Source organism: Onychostruthus taczanowskii, unplaced genomic scaffold (assembly GCF_017590055.1).
Source record: "Onychostruthus taczanowskii isolate IOZ18803 unplaced genomic scaffold, ASM1759005v1 scaffold18, whole genome shotgun sequence".
NCBI lineage: Eukaryota > Metazoa > Chordata > Aves > Passeriformes > Passeridae > Onychostruthus > Onychostruthus taczanowskii.
In genome coordinates, this window is record NW_024499017.1 from 5,773,587 (window position 1) to 5,791,850 (window position 18,264).

The following is an 18,264-nucleotide window of genomic DNA, read 5'->3' on the forward strand; positions in this document are numbered from 1 at the left end:
CAACATGACACAATCAATTATACCTTAATATCTCTAAAGTAGTTTAAATAGCCACTATTGGTACAAAACAGTTCTGTTCATTGTTATGTAAAGCATTGTACAGTGTTAACCAGAAAGTCTTTGAGAGAGATGTGCACAGAACACTGATAATTTCCTCTTTCACACGCGGGGAGTTCAAAGGAGAGCTCACCCTGTGACCTGCAGTTCCACCTCTCCTCCCCAGAGGAGCTCACATGTCCCAGTCAGCTCCGTGCACTCCCGGGTAACACTAACAGGGCCCAAGGAGGAAATGCTTCAGACACACAGGTCCTGGGCCACTTACAACGATAATTAAAAATAGCATCACCAGAAACAGCAGCCAACCAGTCAGCTCCCACAAAGAGCACCAATAAATTAGAGCACGCACAGACTTCCAGCTGTCACCACATCACGAGATGTCCTGATTCATTGCAATCAATTGCACAACATCAACTACAAAAACAATAAATGTCATCCCAGTACTTACTCTAACAAGACATGTTGTTTTCTGAGACTGTGGAAAGATTAAAAAACAATCCCAGAAGACTGAGAGCTTGGGAACTGTTTTAGGATTGATTTTACAAACTCCAACCTGTGCCCAGTAGCCACTGGGGGAACAGAGTGTTCTAGTAACACACAGGATCTGACAGCTTGAAAACACCAGAGGCTTAAAACAATAAAGAAACCCTCTAAAAGAGAAGCTGCTTTCTTCCACTTTACCAAAGGAATACCAAAGGCTCAATATTCCCTTTTTTCTTACGATGTTATATTTAAAATGACATCGCATAGAGAGAAAATGCATATAAAGAAATATTTTATTCCCTCCCTCCCACAGCGTCTTTCAAATGTTCAACTTGAAAGACATATCACAGGGTATCTGGACAATGCCAGGCCACCCAGGATAGAAAAATAATAGTTGAGCAATAAGCATTAAACTTTCAAAAGTTATCAATTTGCCTTTTCTACAGAATGTGCTGGCTAAGAGTCTTTTCCACGCTTGTCACTGAAAGGAAAACGTGTGGAGAGAGGGAAATGTTTTGATCGGCAGGAAAATTATACAAATCTCTCTCATGTGATAAATTATGATACATCTTTTCCAAAGCCCACAGCCAGCTGGAGAACTATTTTTCCCCTAGTCATGCCAAGTGTGATATCTGATTATACAAATTGCATCAGTTCCCATCCCCTGCAATGTTTGTTGACGCTTAGGTTTAAAGGGTAAGGAATTTTTTATTCTTGGGAAGTCCTCTCATGTCTCCCTCAAAACCATAGATCACAACCACATGACTGAACAAGGTAAGGATTTTTTGTATTATTATTTTAATTTTTTTTTTTATCACACAGGTACCCTGTAAATTCCATTCAAAATTGCTGATAGAAGCAAAAAGACTGCTTCTTTACTACTGCACTCTGGGTGGGGGATAGGAAGGCAGCAGAGAGTGACCAGCTGGGAAATATTTCTGTAGAGCTGACGGGACAACAACACTAACACCAGCAAGGCTGCAAAATGGACACAGCTTTACTAAAAGCAGAGGCAGATCCAAAAGTCAGTTCTTACTGGTATCAAGCACAAGACTTTTTTGGCACCTTAGGGGAAGGTGAAGTCCAAGAGTTAAGAGACCCAGAACACAGCAACCCCCTCCATCCTTGCAAGGCCACTGTGGTAGGTGGGAAGGAGGACTTTTCCTTCTACCTTATGACTTGAGTTCAACCCCACAGCCCTGGTCCTTGCTGAATGGCACTTTGGCACAAAGCCACATCCATGAGGACTCAGGACAGGATGTGGTTTCAATAGAGCCACTGGCAAAAGCAAGCCCTTCCCAGCAGGAGGTCAGGTCAGAGAATCATGGAAATGTGGGATAAAAATCTTGGCTTTGATGAAGCTGTTGACCTCCAAAGTGGTTGTATTTCAATAAGCCCCACGACAAAGGTGCTGCAATGTTTCAAACTAGCATTAGCCAAAAAGTAATGAAGCTGATTGATTTTTCTGATGACTCTTCTTTTTTTAAAACTACTGATCTGGCAAAACCAAAAATGCTCACTGAAGGTCGGTTTCAACACAAAACTGTTGCTAACCTTTTGAAATTTATTTTGAAACTAGCACTGTATCCTGTTGCAGGAAAGTTCTGCTGCAACCACCTTGGTTTTAAGTGAAAGACAACATTTTGAGTGAAATTCTAGTGGAGGTTAGTTAACAGAGATAAAAAGCAAAATACATTTGAAGTGCTTGCATTGGGGGTTTGGAGGAGTATCAGCACAGAGAAGTAAAGGGAGGGTTATATTCCTTTCATTCATGACACCTAGTATTTGGTGCTTTGGTCACATTAACAAGAACGTTTCTCCTCCGACCCCAGCTTCAATTTTTGTGGGACATGAAAACACCATCACCATCCCTCCCCCATGCTGAAACCCCTTCTGCTTCTTCACCTTTTCTGTTTCAGAAAACACAAAGGAAAAAAGAGTTATCAAAAACTTGTGTTGCGTAATACAGTTCAAACTGACAGGCAGCTTAATACAGGGCACTTACTTCTGCTAAGTAGGCTGCTAATGGAAGAAGTATTTTTTAATGAGGAAACTTGAATAAGCAAATACACTAGTGAAATGGTAATAGAGGCCAGCATTTTAATAAATACATTTTCTTATCTACATGTCACTAGATGAAAAGATGTTATGAAAAACTAGCACCAGATGAAGCAAGCATGCCGGTAGTCTCAATTGAATATGACAGATGCACAAGATGTGCAAATTCAGCACAAGGACACGTGGTGCCAAACTATGTTTTTAAGTGCTTGCATACAATTTCATGCAGTAATAAAATGTGCTATCACTACCACAGGCAATGCTTATGGCTAGATATGTATTTTTACAGTTCATAATATCACAATTTTGGAAGTGCTCCACTTCTACATATTTGCAAATAAACCATCATCACAGAACAAATAAAAATTATAAACCACCCAGGACATGGAACCACTTTTACCCTTCTTTATTTCTACAGTTCCTTGTACATATCATTTCCATAACAGATCTAACCATAGATTTCAGAGCTTCTGTCTAGGAAATGTTAATGTCAGGACCAAAATTTAGAAAGCTTAATTCTGGTCCTTGGAGTATTACAGCTAGAAATGTTCCAAGCTTCATTTATCTCAATCTGATATTCATCTACTACTGCAGGCTTTTATGCAATAATACTGCTCTACTCACATGACCCTCCCCAGTTCATAAATCCTATTCTGTAATGTACAAGAGATTGTCTGCAGAGAGCAGAGACAAAGGCTGGATACGCAATCACCATCCATCACAAAGAACACTCGCCTGTTTGGGATCAGCCTGACTACTGCAAATGGACGGGCTTAGGCTAAAAATAGAAAATGAGGCTCTGAAAATGGTATCTTGACTACATGGAGGTGAAGTTCTTCCTTGTTGTGCCCATTTGTGGCTCCATTTCTTGAAAGTTCTGGGCATTTTAATTATAAAGTTCAAAAGTTTCTCCACTGGCTTATCTTCATGGAAAGTTCTTCCTTGTTGTGCCCGTTTGTGGCTCCATTTCTTGAAAGTTCCTGGGCAGTTTAATTATAAAGTTCAAAAGTTTCTCCACTGGCTTATCTTCATGGCCTAAGAACCCCCTGAAACACATTCCTCATTTTCATACACAAACAAGAAGCTTAAAGATAGTCTTCTCCCTGCTGCAGAAATGGTGAACAGCCAAGGGGCTGTGCAAGAGTCAGAGTGGGTTCAGCCACGTTAAACAAGCTTCTCCTGGTTCTGCTCATGATGCACAGACTGACTGCACACCTCCCCAGTAGAGGAGGGGGCTCAGGGAGGTGTAAGCCAGGGTTAAACAAGATCTCCTGGTTCTGCTCATGATGCAGAGACTGACTGCACACCTCCCCAGTGCCCCCAGTAGAGGAGGGGGCTCAGGGAGGTGTAAGCCAGTTACACACAGCTCAGATTTGCTCCTGCCTAGCAGGGGTATAACCACATTCACAGAGCATGGAGACTGAGCAAACATCCCAGGCTGACTCTGCACAGCCAGCAGCTCAGATGTCTGTGCTCATGGTATGCACAATCCCTAAGGATGCTTGAGAGCTGACCATGCATAAGGATGTGTAACAACAACAGCATCAACAACAAAGATCACACTTTTCTGGTACTGGCAGTTCAAAACAGATCATTAATGACATCTGAATACACCACTCTGTGCCAGTGACTCTCTGCCTCACCATTCCCCTTTTGAAAAAGAGCCACAAGTGAACTGACAGTATATTTTATATGATTTCCCAGCTGTAAGAATAGGACCATTCTGGAACACAGCTCCAGATCATATGACAACAGAGCTGCCTACACATTGCTCTAGGCAGACACACAGGAAAGGTTTCCTAGAAAGAAGTCTGTCAGGCTAGGTGTGCTTCTCAAAGTTTTTGGCTTACCTCCTGGATGTGTTGCTCCAAATGACTGATCAATTTGTTCTATGGTTGGAGCAATTGCCTGAGAGTTAAAATGGACACCACTGAAAAAGAAAACAAAATTAATCTGCCTGAAGGAAACCAAAGAGATGCTACAAACATTTACTAATGGCAATACCACATCTAAATTGTAAGAAGTCTCCAAGACTGAAGAGTAAACCAGTAATTTAACTGAGTGCTATGCTCAAGAAAGGATGATTATGCACACTCCTTTGTGACAGCTATTTTTGATTTTTAAAATGAATAACTGAAAAAATTAATTCAGGATTTAAAAAAAAAAGAGTAAAACCAGCCACTCTAACCAAGAGGAAATAATGGGAGGTCTTAAACCACTTACCAATATTTTAACTTCACCTTAGTCAAGTCATAAACTTCAATCACCTGAAACACAGGAAACAGAAACATTGCCATAGTTCAGACACTTGCAAATCATTGGAGGTAAATCCCTGTCAAAAGGCAAGACTAGCTAGTGCTGCTTGCTCCCCTTCTCACAGAACTCTACCAAGATAAATCACACTGTCAGAGATCAAACTTCAAAAACTGACTCAATAACTGCACACCTGAAATAAGGACTGAACAACTCTGGGTTCAGGAGAGAAACCCCATATCCCATGTATATCAGTACTGCCTGCAGGAAGAAATCCTCTCACTGACACATCAGGATCTTGATTTCTACAAAGTTTACTCAAACAAATTCAAAGGAAAGCAACAGCAAGGATTAGCTAATTAGGAAATCCCCTGATGAATGTCAATGGGCCATTCCCAGGGTCGCTCCTATTACCCTGAAGAATGCCTGTGCAGGGCACCAAGGCCTTACAATGACTGCAGTGCTGTAACTTTCCAGCTCTTCTGAAGTAAAAGATGAACACAGCAAGGCTTAGCAGTACTATCCCATTTCAATTATACTTGAATATCTTGCAACCTCGCCAAGCATTACAGAAGACAATCAGAAGCACAGCCCATGAGGAATCAGGGAAGCAGTAATATCCATTTCTGATATTCAGAAAATGCTTTAAACCTTACTGAATATTCCAAGGAGATTTCCTCTCTGCAGAAAATATTACATACAGATCCTTTGTTCTGAATACATTACTGCAAACATGCATCTGAAACTGATGTCATATGATTTTTATGACTGCCACTGGATTTTGAGGCTATACTGGGCTTTAAGCAGATGATTTTTGGCAAGTAGCCATGGAAAAACACAAGCTTCTTCCACCTTACATACGTGTTCCTGTGTCAGCAGGAAAAGAAAACACATACAGCTCATAACCACTGTTAAGCAAAGGTAAAACATGGTTTTTGTTTTGTATAATCCTCCAACAAATCATTGGCAGATTCTGGCAGGACACACTCTTCAGCAAGAGAATAAAGCATAATTTCCCAGGGAGCTTGCTACCAAGTGTGGCTTTAAAACCTAAAAATATCACCAGCTGAGAAGGAAGTCTTGGTTTTGGGAGATGCCCAGCAAATAACCCTAAATAAAACAACTTGCCATGTTTAAACCACTACCTCTATATATATTTAGAAAAAAAAAAAATCAACATTTAATGGCATTTCAAAATATAAGCAACAAGTACAGCACAAAGCAAGTAACAAATTAACATTTTGGCAGAACCAACAAGACAACAAACATTCTTCTTCTTAATAAAATCCACTTGGAATTATGCTTCTTGGAAAAACCTAGTTATCTAGTATTTTAATTCAAGTGCAGTTGACATGTCCAGATTTCCTTTACTGTTAAAGCCTATTAAAAAACAAAGGCTACTTTTATGAAAAGCTAGGACTGATTTTACTTTTTTTTTTTAGAGCTCTTGCACATCTTTTCCCTCCACAAAATTTTTTCTGAAAATAGAGAGAATCAGCCCCACCCCAGATCTTGTTTTGCAGCCACTGCTGTGTGCACTGGGCACCCTCCTGAAGTTCTACCAAAACTGGAAGTGCAAAACAAAAGGATGAGCTGAACACCAGGAGCAGTGCACAAAGAACTGCAGTGGCACAAATGTGGGTTCCCCCAGGAGAAACACCCTACAGCAGCCAACAGGCACCAGTACGCCAACAGTCCTCTTCCCAAGACTCAAACAGATCAATTCAACATTTCCAACAGCAGAGGAATAAACGAGTAAAACTTAGGAAAAAATTAATGGCAGTCAAAGGATCTCAAAGTCATGAAAGTCATAATGAAGAATAGGCCAGAGCACTTGACAAAAAAATTCTTCTCTAAATTACAGCAGCTACACTGACAAAAGGATCAGTGTGATTCTGTGTGCAGAACACAAACTGAGAAGACCAAGGGCTGTTCAGTGATGGGTTTACTACACAGTCAGAAGATAGTGGCTGTAAATGAGTCAAAGCTGATGTTTCCTCACACTCACTGTTTTGATAATTACTACAAAAACTTACAAACATGTTCAGATGTCTGTTCCCAGCAATAACAGACCGATGCTCTGAAAGCCAACTCTTCCTCCACCTCAGAGGGAGGACACATGAGAGATCTTAATGCTAAAATTGCCTTCAGTCCTGGATCTACCAATTCACATCAGCAACATCTCCTGCAAGCTTTGGCTATCTAAAGGCGAGTCCTTCTCCCTGAAAAAAGGGAGGAAACATCTTAGGAAGATTGCTAACTTTATTCCTCCACCAGCTTCCTTGGAATTGCCAAGATATTCCATTTCAGTAGCCTGCATTTCAGTATCTTGCACAGTCAAATTTATTAGCAAGTGTGTATTTAAAAAAACACACACAAAGAATAAAGGCCTCCTGATTTTTCCAGTTTTGCTGCTGCTGAGCAACACTGAAAACACAGCCACACATCTTAAAAACAGGCATTACTTACTTCACACCTACTGTATCTTCTAACAAGTGCTGTTGCTCACTTCTGAACTGATCCTATTGGATTTCTTAAAGAAATCTTTCTGAACACTTTTACAAGTATAAGTTTTCATAGCACTGTATGCATTTACACAGCTTGATTATTCATAGTTCAAACAAGCAAAAGTATCATTAGACCACTGAACCACAACAAACCAGAAGAGATTGTTATTCCTGTATTATTTTTATTTTTGAAACAAACCTAGAAACACATGCTAGAAGAGTTTGGGTTTCTATTTTTTCTTTAAAACTAGTTTTTTAAATACAGACAAGCAAGAAAAAAAAGGCAAGAAATACAGACAGGCAAGAAAAGCTCTTGCTTGGTTCTTAGCCCACTGGCTGTGACAAAATCAGACCCTCAGAAAATGGAGATAAGATACATGGCATACATTACTTACAGCACCTCAAAAACACTACAGGATTACTACATTCCCCAAAAAAGCCAGTCAGCAAACCATGTACTTGAAATGATTATGCCAACTTTTAATTCAGTCTCCTGCAGAATAACATCCAGTTAGAAAGATTTCATACAGCTGACAAAGAATTTTCAAGATATTCTCTTAAAAACTGTGAATCCAGAAACAGTCTGAATAAGTAAATTCAAAAACTTGTTAAAAACAAGAATACCATTATTATAGAATGACTTCATGAACAGAAACTACCATAAGGCAATTACAAACAGAAATCTGGGGGGAAAAGTGCTCAGCTGAGCTCAATTTCAACTGAAAAGTCTCTTCAAAATATGTATTTTTGTAATATAAAAATTTTTAGAAAAATACAATCATACCATGGTGTTACAGCCTATTCTTAGAGAAATAAGTACTTTCAACAAGTAATCTGGGTTGCTATTCAACAATTTCATATATATACCAAGAGCTTAAGTTTCAGCTGATAGCACATGCTTCTCTCCTACAGTAATTTTTGGGATAAAGCAATGGCTGAACTTTGGAGAGTGGTATTTTTCTGCTGGTTTTATTTTAGATGTGAGTAAAGGGCAGAGAGCTCCACCTACCACTGTTCCAAACCCTGCAAGTATGCATGTGAGCACCATATTCCAGACTTACCTAAACTGTAAGCATTCAGTTTTTCAGTATCACATTTAACTCCACACTTCTGCTTTCACATGTCAAGCAGCACAGCAGTTAGAGCAGTTCACTCTCACCCAATTAGCCAAATCAACACCTAAACACTTCTGCCACAGAGACATTTACACCCAGCAGGTGAGAATCAGTGAATTATTCAGCACAGCTGGTCTGGCTGAAAGGACCACTCTGAAAAACTAAGGAGATACACACAGGAATTTCAAAGGCCTCAGTTAAGAGGTTTTCAAAATTTTCTACCCATGTAGTCATACCTCTACAGTCCCACAGTTGCCCACTTTGTATGGATAAAAAAATACCACTTCCATTACAGATACTCTGCAAGGATAAATGCCGTGAGAAGGCAGTGACTAGCCTGCCTTTTATTTTGCATCTTAACTACACTAAGCATCCTCGAGAGATGCAGATCAACTCTTGGTCACCTAAAAGCACAAAAGCAGAACTGAAGACATCAATTACAACAATCTAAACTCATCCAGAACAAACTGAAGTCAGTGCAGGAGCCAGCTGCTCACCAGAGGCCTGGATGTGGCTTTCTGGGGGAAATCACACTCACAGCCACACAAGTACTTCGCAAAGGTAGCTTAAATGAAAACTATGAATAGGAGGAAGTTTAACTTCATAAATAAAATGGCAGCCTAGATAAAGGAACAACCTGGGCAGAAAACAACACTGTCTGGTTTGCATTAATGATGATCTGATTTCAAACCCAAGGCTTAGGGCACAAGGCTCTTACTAAACTTTCTGTGCCACTCGAGACAAGATGGGCGAGGCCACACTGCACCATCACACTTCTGTGGCACTGCTACATCCCCGGAGCACAGGAAAGGTGTCTTCTTCCAGAAACAAAGATTTAAATCCCAAACTGAAGAAATGCAGTTCATAATCACAGGAGAGCACTCTATGTAAGACAAATTAAATGTCTACAGGAGCCACTTATGCTCTGTTAAGGAGGGATGTTTTATTACCTTAAGTCTCTGATTGAAAGCATCAAACAGCAGTTTGATTCCATCCTGAGTCAGGTTAAGGATGAGGTCATGGCTAAGAGGTGACTGTAAAACAAAGAAAAAGGCTGTTAGGCTTTTAATTTCAAGATATCTTTGTTAAGATATACATAACTGTAAAAGTAAAAATTGGATACTTCAGAAAAACAAAACTACCTCAGAGAACAATCACTTCTTCAATGAATAAACATAACTAAAATACATTTGGCCAAACCTCTCAAACCCTTCAGTTTCCTCATGAAAAGAAATAGAATAATAATATAATATCTGTATAATATCTGTGCCCTGCAAAAACTTCTAAGAGTACTTTGTCCGTTACTGTAAGTGGAGGAAATAAAAAACCAAACTCAAAACAATATAATCCCCAACCCCATTAAAAAAAAAAAAGAAAAACAAACAAGACCCCACCCTGAAAATTAACATTCCCAGTTTAGCATCAGAGACATCATCCAAGGACAGCCTCTGTTGCATTCTTGGTGCACAAAAATACCAAGGCTCACATCAGAACCAGGCATGTGCTTGACAAAGGGATGGCTTTCCACTTCAAAAATCAAACTGTCACAGTCTTTTTTAGGCCTCAAAAGGAAGGCTTCAGACTCTCATGTTGTGAATTTAGGTTTCCTTAGTTACTGTGAATCATAACAACTAAAGGCTTAATTTGCAGTCTGCTGGAGTCAATAGGAGACATTCCACTGGCTTTGCTGGTGTCTGTATAGGCTCTACACCCTCTCAGTCTGCTGGGGAAGCTGCTCTCTGCTCCACCAGTGCAAGCCACACAGACACAGTCACTTGGCCTCAGTTCAGCTATTTGATCATGTACCATCTAAAACACATTTGCTTCAAAATGCTCTGTCTCCCACAGCTGTCTTGTCAGAGGAGAAAAAAGGTTGAATGGCAGGCAGGCAGGCAAGATTCATGCCCTAGAACTGCACCAGGCAGTTTCCTTGCAAAAGACAGAATAGGGATGGACAACTGGGGCAAATAAAGGCTTCTGAAGTGGACAGCCACACCATACTGCCCTTTCATGAATTAAGCATAAGCTATCTTACTTTGTTCTACTGAGAGGAGCTCTGGGGTTTGATTGTCAAAAGCCCAATGCTCATCCTCAATTTTCTCACATCAGCCCTCTCTTCTAGCCTTGGTACTTTCTGAGCATTTTCATGTGCATGTCCCACCCCTTCCCAAACCATATAGCCAAGTGATCAGATCCCAGACCTCACATCACTAAGTTAAAACAAGCCATGGGGCCTTCCATCCCCTGTGATGCAGATTTCCTGCTCCTCTGGATCACTGCAGTAGCTTTTCCTGAAGCTGGTCCAGCTTGAGCCCATCTTTCCTGAACACCAGTGATCTGCTGTGCCAACTCTGTCCTAAATGAAACTTTCACATTTCACACAATGCCACCAACTGATGGCACCTCACTCTTGCTTATAAACTTTTATGGCTCTGTGTAGAATTGAAGCAGCATTGCAACAGAACTACATGCTTGAGATAAAAAGGCCTAATGTTGATCATGACAGTCATTGTCTAATCCCTTATAAATCTATTTTAGAAAGGCTACAGATAGAGCAAAAAAGCCTTGTAATCTGGCATTCAAATACATCAGCTGAGTTGTTCTGCTATGGGATATGCTCTGTATTTCACTGGTTTCTAAATAGTTTTCTTAAGGTTATTCCAAAATTAATGAGAGCATTACAAGTACTTTTAAGTGGATGGGGAAAAAAAAAACCAAACATCTAAGGAAAAGCTTGATAATTAGTACAGCAAATAGCTTCTGTTCTGTGCTGGCATATTTTCTAATACATGGAAAGATTCAAGAGCACAAATTTAGTTCATGTGACTTTCAATACACAAAACAGAACCTCAAGTATGAAAGATGATGCCAAGAAGCAACAGGAGAGATCTTCCTGAAGGAAGCACCACAGATCTGCAATTACATTGCTAATCTACACAGAGATGCAGGAAAAACTGTTATCACTGAACAATCCCATCAACCACAATCCAGAGGATGAAGCTCAGGAACACAAAGACAATTCGTTTAGGCAGTCCCACTTAAACCGACCAAAAATGAGTTAAAATTCTTTTATTCACAGAAAAGGACTCATCAAGCTTTTTTGGCACAGTTTGGGCATCCCATTTATGTCAAGTTAAAGAGAGCACCATGGGCAGATCTAATTGCATTTAATTGCCATATAAATTTTTGAAAGGAAATACTCACTGCTGGAGTTCCAGGATCAGAAATTCAAATTTAGAGACGCAACAGCTTTAAATAAGATTTGATCACAGTGCTCAAAGGCATTCTTTTACAAGGCAAAGAGGAAAAACATGAAGGCTGTTCAGGTACAGTTTTTTCAAGATAGAAGTTGTGCATGGGAAAGTTAATTTAAGGCTTTGAATCTTTTAAGAACTGAGCTCTTTGTACTCAGCTGCTAATGAAATGCATGACACTCTGCACAAGGGTGAGGACAGAGCCAGACAGTCAAATGCAGGCCCTGAGTGGTGTGTGAAAAAAAATTGCAGGCACTGAATTGCAATAATATACAGGAAAAAAAATAATCATCAGAACTATTCCAGGAAGATGGGTAGAACTATTTTGTTAAGACTATGCAGATGCTAAAACATCTTTACATTTATTACATTTTGGGGAAAAAACCCCAAACCACTAAACCTGCCCTCTGCAGCCAGAATATAATGTGAGTGTACACAGTCAAGAACAATGTAACTTTCCAAGAGGTGTAAAAAACCAAGGAGTGGTGCACCTCTGCTTACTAGCACTGAACCACTCATCCTTCTGTGATTCTACAATCTGAGTGGAACAGGAATCTCACCATTTATCTAAACAACTCAACAACAATTCAAATGCACTGTGGTAAGAAAAACTAAAACCCTCCAAGAATACAAAAAACAAGGAATGTGCTCACTGCCAGACAGATGCTTCCATGCATTAATCACAAGGAGCCAGATTTGCAATTCAGCCATCAGAAAACCCATAAATCCACATAATGTGAAAAAAAAAAAAAAGAGAATTCGCTTAGTAACATGAAATATGTACCCAGCACTGAACACCAGAGTCAAGGTTGTTCTTAGCCATTCAGCACTCACTGCAAATGCACAAGGCCTAAATCCTTATTTTGATACAAACTAACATGGTACAGACTCTGCCTTTTTCCTGATGCAAAGAGCTGTAATTTGCAACATATGAATATCTTCTTATGAACGTGCATTGCACAAAAAACATCTGGAGAGTCCTCTGAGACATCTGAGACTCCTTTGTCCTATCTCCCCTTACACTTCCATCAGAATAACACATTTTCCTTGATCTAGCAGAAGGGTTTTACTCCTAGTCCCCTTTTTGATGGAAGTCAAACATATCAGGAACTTACTGCTGAGTTATGAAGAATGATTAAGACAATTATAGTTGGCTTAAATCACTGCACCCACTTTCTGCAGACAAATTTGCAGATGCAGACAAAAGGTGCAGAAGGTTTTTCATGGGGCTCATCACCACTGGACCAAACACAAAAGCAGAAAGTAATGAGTGATTCAGTTCTTTAAACTGCAGCACCACTTCACAATGATAAAGTAAATAGACTAGAATTAAATTGCCCAGCTAATTACATAACATTTCACTATTTAAAGGAAAAACAATGCCACTCCTCCATTGCAAATACAAAACTGACAGTTGTTAAATCACTGTGCTGCTGTGCTGAGGATTATTACATGCGACAAGAAACTTCTAAAAGCTGCATCTCTCACGTGGTGGCAATAATTTGGGGTAGCTCAGTTTGAAGCAGCCCCACAACTCTGACAATATGCACATGAGCACAGAGCACGTCTCCATTCACCATGAGATGCCTTTCCTGGCCAGCCCTGCTCACCTGCTCGCTGTAGAGAACCTGGACGTTTTTGATAATGCGACAGTGCTTCTGAAGGATGGCTACAGCCTGAGCCAACGGCATTCCTGGAAATAAAAACAGGTTTTCTTCAGTGCAGAAAGCAGTTTACGAAGATTTTTAACAGCGAGGTTACACATGAGGTAACCAAACCACCATCAGCAAACACTGAGTTACAACAGAAAGGTATGTGGTCAACAAACAGGCTGACCTGACTCATGGTATCAGCACAGACCTGGTGTTTGGAAACAGAAAAGTCATTGTTTATCTACCAGTTGCTAGGCATATACGAAAAAAAGTCTCTCTAGACACAAAATTAAACAGCAAAGTTCAAGCAGAAAAAGCAGAGAGCTTGCCCCAGCCTGTGCACAAAATCTTCTGCTTTTTGGGGTCATCAGTCCAATAACTGATAAAATTGCCCAGATCAAACTCCACTAGAGCTGGCTAGGACACTCCTACAGACATTCACTAGGCTCCTGAAACACCCTTTATTACACACTTTATTAACCTTGATGTAGTTCTGGGTGTTCACACCAGACACATACAAATACTAACACAGAGCAATGATTCTCCTCAAACCTAAGAGGCCACATTAGCTGCTGATATGGCCCTGCTTGTGTCAAGGAAGAAACTTTATTTTCTCAGTTTACAGACAGGATATACATACTAAAAATTTGGTTCAGTTGAGGCAATACACTTATAGTCACTCAGCATCTCATACAATTTCAAGGGCTTTTTTTCTTTCCTTAGTGTATATCTTATCTTGACAATTATATATTTTTGAAAGCAGAATGGAACAGCTGATTCTGCAGACAAAATAGCACCACACCATCTCATCATTTATCACACCAAAAACCTCTGTTGCCCTTCCAAATGAAATGTGATCACATTCCTGGATTCAAAGCAAGCATTTATAAAGTGAGGTTATGAGCTCATAATTGTGAAATTTTATTTTCCTACTAACTCCTGCAAGTCAATTTTGATTAGTTATTGGACACTTCATTTCCATTCCTTGCCCTGTCCTTCACTATTTCTAGTTTTTAAATGTTAAGAAAGTTGGCCTAATTAGGCATAATTTACCTCAGAACCTACATTTATTACATTCAGAACTTTTAGTTACTTGCTACACCAACAAAACTCAGACAATGTCATGTCCTTTTAGACATTATCTACAGTATTAAAATGGGAAAACTCTCTTTCTCTTTCCATATATATCTATTTATAACATACACACCTAGCCCACCATGGGTACTGCTTTAAAGTAATAATGGCATAACACTGAAAAAACCCCAAAAATATAGTTTTCATTGTCGTGTCCATATATTGCAGCTTTACTGAAATGATGAAATCAAGTTTTGGTAAAACAGATGTACAGATTAGAACTACAGTGATTCAATTTGCAAATACCATATACAAACCTGTCAGCAAAACTGGTTTTCACCTTAGACCATAATCTTGGGGACAATTTGGTTTGCAGCTAAAAATTATACATCAGTAGATGATATTAAGTAAAAAAAGAGTTATTATTTTAATAAAGGTAATGAAATTAAAATGCAGAGCCACACAATAAAGCAGCACTGTTTCCTATTATCTAGGAAATAGCAGTTGCCTTGTAGTCTAGGCAGCAGAGTTTGGAGATGACAGTTATAATGTATTAGATAATATTTTCAAAATGGAATAGAAACATGAATAGCAGCAAGAAGCTAAGATCAAAGATGCTGCTATAGAAGTTCCACATTTCTCAACCTAGTAAAAAGTATGAATCCAGAAAAAAAGTGACTGAAGAGCACAAATCCCATATTCTAAGTCAGTATTCATAGAAGACTTGCAGAGTTAAGACCATGGGCTCAGCTAAAAAACAACCCAGTGGCACAGGCTGAAGCCCAGCCAGCAGAGCTGACAGAGGCCAATGGTGCAGCAGCCGTGGGGATTCAGTCAAAAAGCACCCAGCTCAAGAAGTGCAGAAACACCGAGTTCAACGTAAACTGATGCAATCCTGGGCTGCTAAGTGTGCAAACAGATGGCTCATGTGACTCTCTTACTCACAGCTTTCTCAGGCTGCAAGCAAATGGACATGGACTGGCTTGCTTCAGTTTTCAGTCACTGAGAATCAAACAGATTTGGCCATGCAGCTGCTTAGCAGAGCTACAGTGAGCAACCCAAATTCTCCAGGAACAGTTTACAGGACCCAAAATGTGTTGAACAGCCAGTATCCTCCCTCTGCTTCCATTTGCTTCTAGAAAGTCAAAGGAGGAATAAAAAAAATGGGTTCTTTTTCTCCAGTCTTCTCACACACAACATCCCCTTTTTCCTCAACATTCGTCAGCCTTTGCAGTCACAGAGGAAAACAAAGAATTCTTTTTCCCTTGCTCATCAGTCAGGGGGAATGGGGAAGCAAACATGGTTTCCAGCACATCAGACAGTCAACCAAACTGAGCCATGGCAGTAATGCCCACGAAGACCAGTGCTAGGGCTCCTCTGTCACAGACCCTCCCTCTTCTAAATGCTGAGTGATACAAGCAGCACAAGACACTTCTCTCACACTGGTCAGGAGCATCATGGCTTGAAGCATCAGCCTATGTAAGACTGTGTGGCTTGAAGGGATGGGGATAGAGAAGTGAATAAAAATTAGGAGAAAAATACAAGAAAAATCTAAGATGAATCATAATACATTAAATAAAAATACATGAAACTCAGCAGGAAAAGAAAGTATAGAGCCCAAGAGAAATGCAAGTAGGCCTTAGAAATTATACATTTCAAACACTAATAATATAGCTATAGGCACTACAGAGTAAGTATTTAATTGTTCTCCTTTAAAACAGCAGGAATGTAGCCCAAGAGGTGCAGTGGCACAGGTATCTAAACTCAGTCTTGGTTAAATTTTTTATGCTCTAGTCACATAGTGAGTCAACACTGGAGCCAGAAACAGAATCCAAAAAGTCATGTACAAAATTTTCCTGGCATTTCCCCTCAGTCATCTCCATCGTGGGCACAGTACTGGAAGCCAGAGTCAGCAGCAGTTCAGGAATACTGCCATTAGTTCTGCTAAGAGCAGAGCTAAACAAAGAATGAGTGGAACAGTGCTGGCAGTGAGAGTCCCGTTTACACCAGCACAGCTGAAGCAGCTTTGTCAGCAGGGACAATCTTCACACACCATTGCTGGTGCAGGACAAAGTCGAGTACCCTCATACCTAGTCAGCCTCTGCTCTGCACCAGCAGGTCATGCTAATTATATATTAGACACATCACGTGGTGGCTATGTTTACTCCAAGAAATACAGCTGAGTTTCCTCCCTCTCACATCTATGCATGTGTGTGTGCCTGCACATACACAGAGACACTGGGAAATTTTCACCATGAGACTGCATTGACAGGCTTTCCTTGGGAAAAGGAAAAACACTTCTCTTTCCTTTTCTTGTTTTGATATGGAGAACAGAGGGGAGCTGGTACTCTGTATTTATGAAGACAGTCAGGGTGTGCAGCTGGTTGCTTTTCCCCAGGTAATAAAGACACTAAAGGATGGCAGAAGGTCACACCAAGCTGAGAGCACAGAACATTTAGGGTACAAGGAGCTCACCCAGATTTCCAAGGGTAGGACCTGGGCTGCTATAATTAGCCTCCAAAGCCATTGAGCCCTGTCCATAACCATCAAGTTGTACTTGACTGAAGCGACAGCAGCACAAACAGCCCTTTGTGTTTGATGGGTTTCACATAAACATCCCCAAGGCACAGCACCACTCCTTAGCCCAGCCCAGTGTAACAGTGTCCTTAGGAACAGTCTGTGCCCTGGCTCACAGGTGACAAGAGCAGCAGCCCAAGTGCAGCTCAAGTTCAGGCAGACCCAGAGGGTGACACTGAGCCTCGTTCACATCTACCAAACCCACCCCACCATTAACCCCACGCAGAGCTGCGGCAGGGATGGAAAACGGAAATGAAAGAGGCCAACGCTGATATGTCACACCACCACCAGCAAAGGTGACATCAACAGCACCTTCTGAGAGTTTTAAGGACTACCAATATCTGCTTGCAAACACAAAGAATCCACATTATCTCGTTTCAGCTGCTCATTTAAGTGCCCTGCCTGAGCACCAGCCAAATTTGCATCAGCTGGGGGAAAGTTATTTCTCATCGCAGTAACCAGAGCAATAACTGCTAGGGAAGGTCTACTCGGCAAGATGAAAAAACACAAATTATTGGGGGGAAAAACACTCGTTATCCAACCCTGAGAAAATATCTCCAAAGTTTACTTTCTCCACTCTTTCGCAACCCAACAGCGACACAAAGAAATTGTGAAACTCGACTCATGTTTATGAAGGGTTTGTACAGAAAAGCACAGCAGTTAGAGTAAGTATCAGCGCTCAGCTGAAGCTGCCATATCACCTGACACATATTCAGGTGACAATCAGCACATTCATGCTTCCTCTTCTCCCAGTTATTTAAAAGAATGACTAGTCTTACACGGCGAGACAAAAGAAAGCAAACGAGCAGATGAAAGCGCACAATCAGATAAACAAAGCACAAGTTGACACGCAAAAGCTAAAGGTGAAACTATGAACGACAAGGAAATGCTTAAAACTCGTACTTCAGTATTTTTAGTGACAGCGGAAGGCGAGCTTTGGCTCTCGCCCCCTTTCTCCCTCCAACTCCCCGAGAGCGCCGGGAGAGCCCCACGGACGCCGAGGGGACCCGCACGGCCCCGCCGAGCCCGGCCCGGGGGAAGAACACACTTACCTAAGGTGAACTCCCATTGCTCGTTCCCCAGAGAGCGCTCGGGCACCACCTCCAGATCGAGCATTGGCTCGGGTAGCGCGGGGCTGGCACGGCGGGTCACCGGGAGGCTGCGCCGGACCCCTGCGGAGGGAGCGGGAGGGCAGCGCCGGGGCAGCGGGCAGCCCGAGCCCGGCCCCGCCGCC

General features: G+C 41.0%; 1 protein-coding gene across 2 annotated transcripts in view; it reads right to left on the reverse strand.

The window, feature by feature from the left end:
* The window catches only part of PHAF1 (phagosome assembly factor 1), a 34,927-nt gene that overhangs the window by 16,499 nt on the left and 164 nt on the right, over positions 1-18,264 (reverse strand). For both annotated transcript variants that reach the window (XR_005952366.1, XM_041400488.1), the window contains exons 2-6: positions 18,083-18,202; positions 13,338-13,420; positions 9,424-9,507; positions 4,822-4,865; positions 4,449-4,528 (exon numbers count right to left, since the gene is read on the reverse strand). Coding sequence is in view for 1 of the 2 variants with exons in the window: in XM_041400488.1 (XP_041256422.1) it covers positions 4,449-4,528; positions 4,822-4,865; positions 9,424-9,507; positions 13,338-13,420; positions 18,083-18,146 (355 nt within the window). In the remaining variant the exon portion in view is untranslated. The remainder of the gene's footprint in view (positions 1-4,448; positions 4,529-4,821; positions 4,866-9,423; positions 9,508-13,337; positions 13,421-18,082; positions 18,203-18,264) is intronic.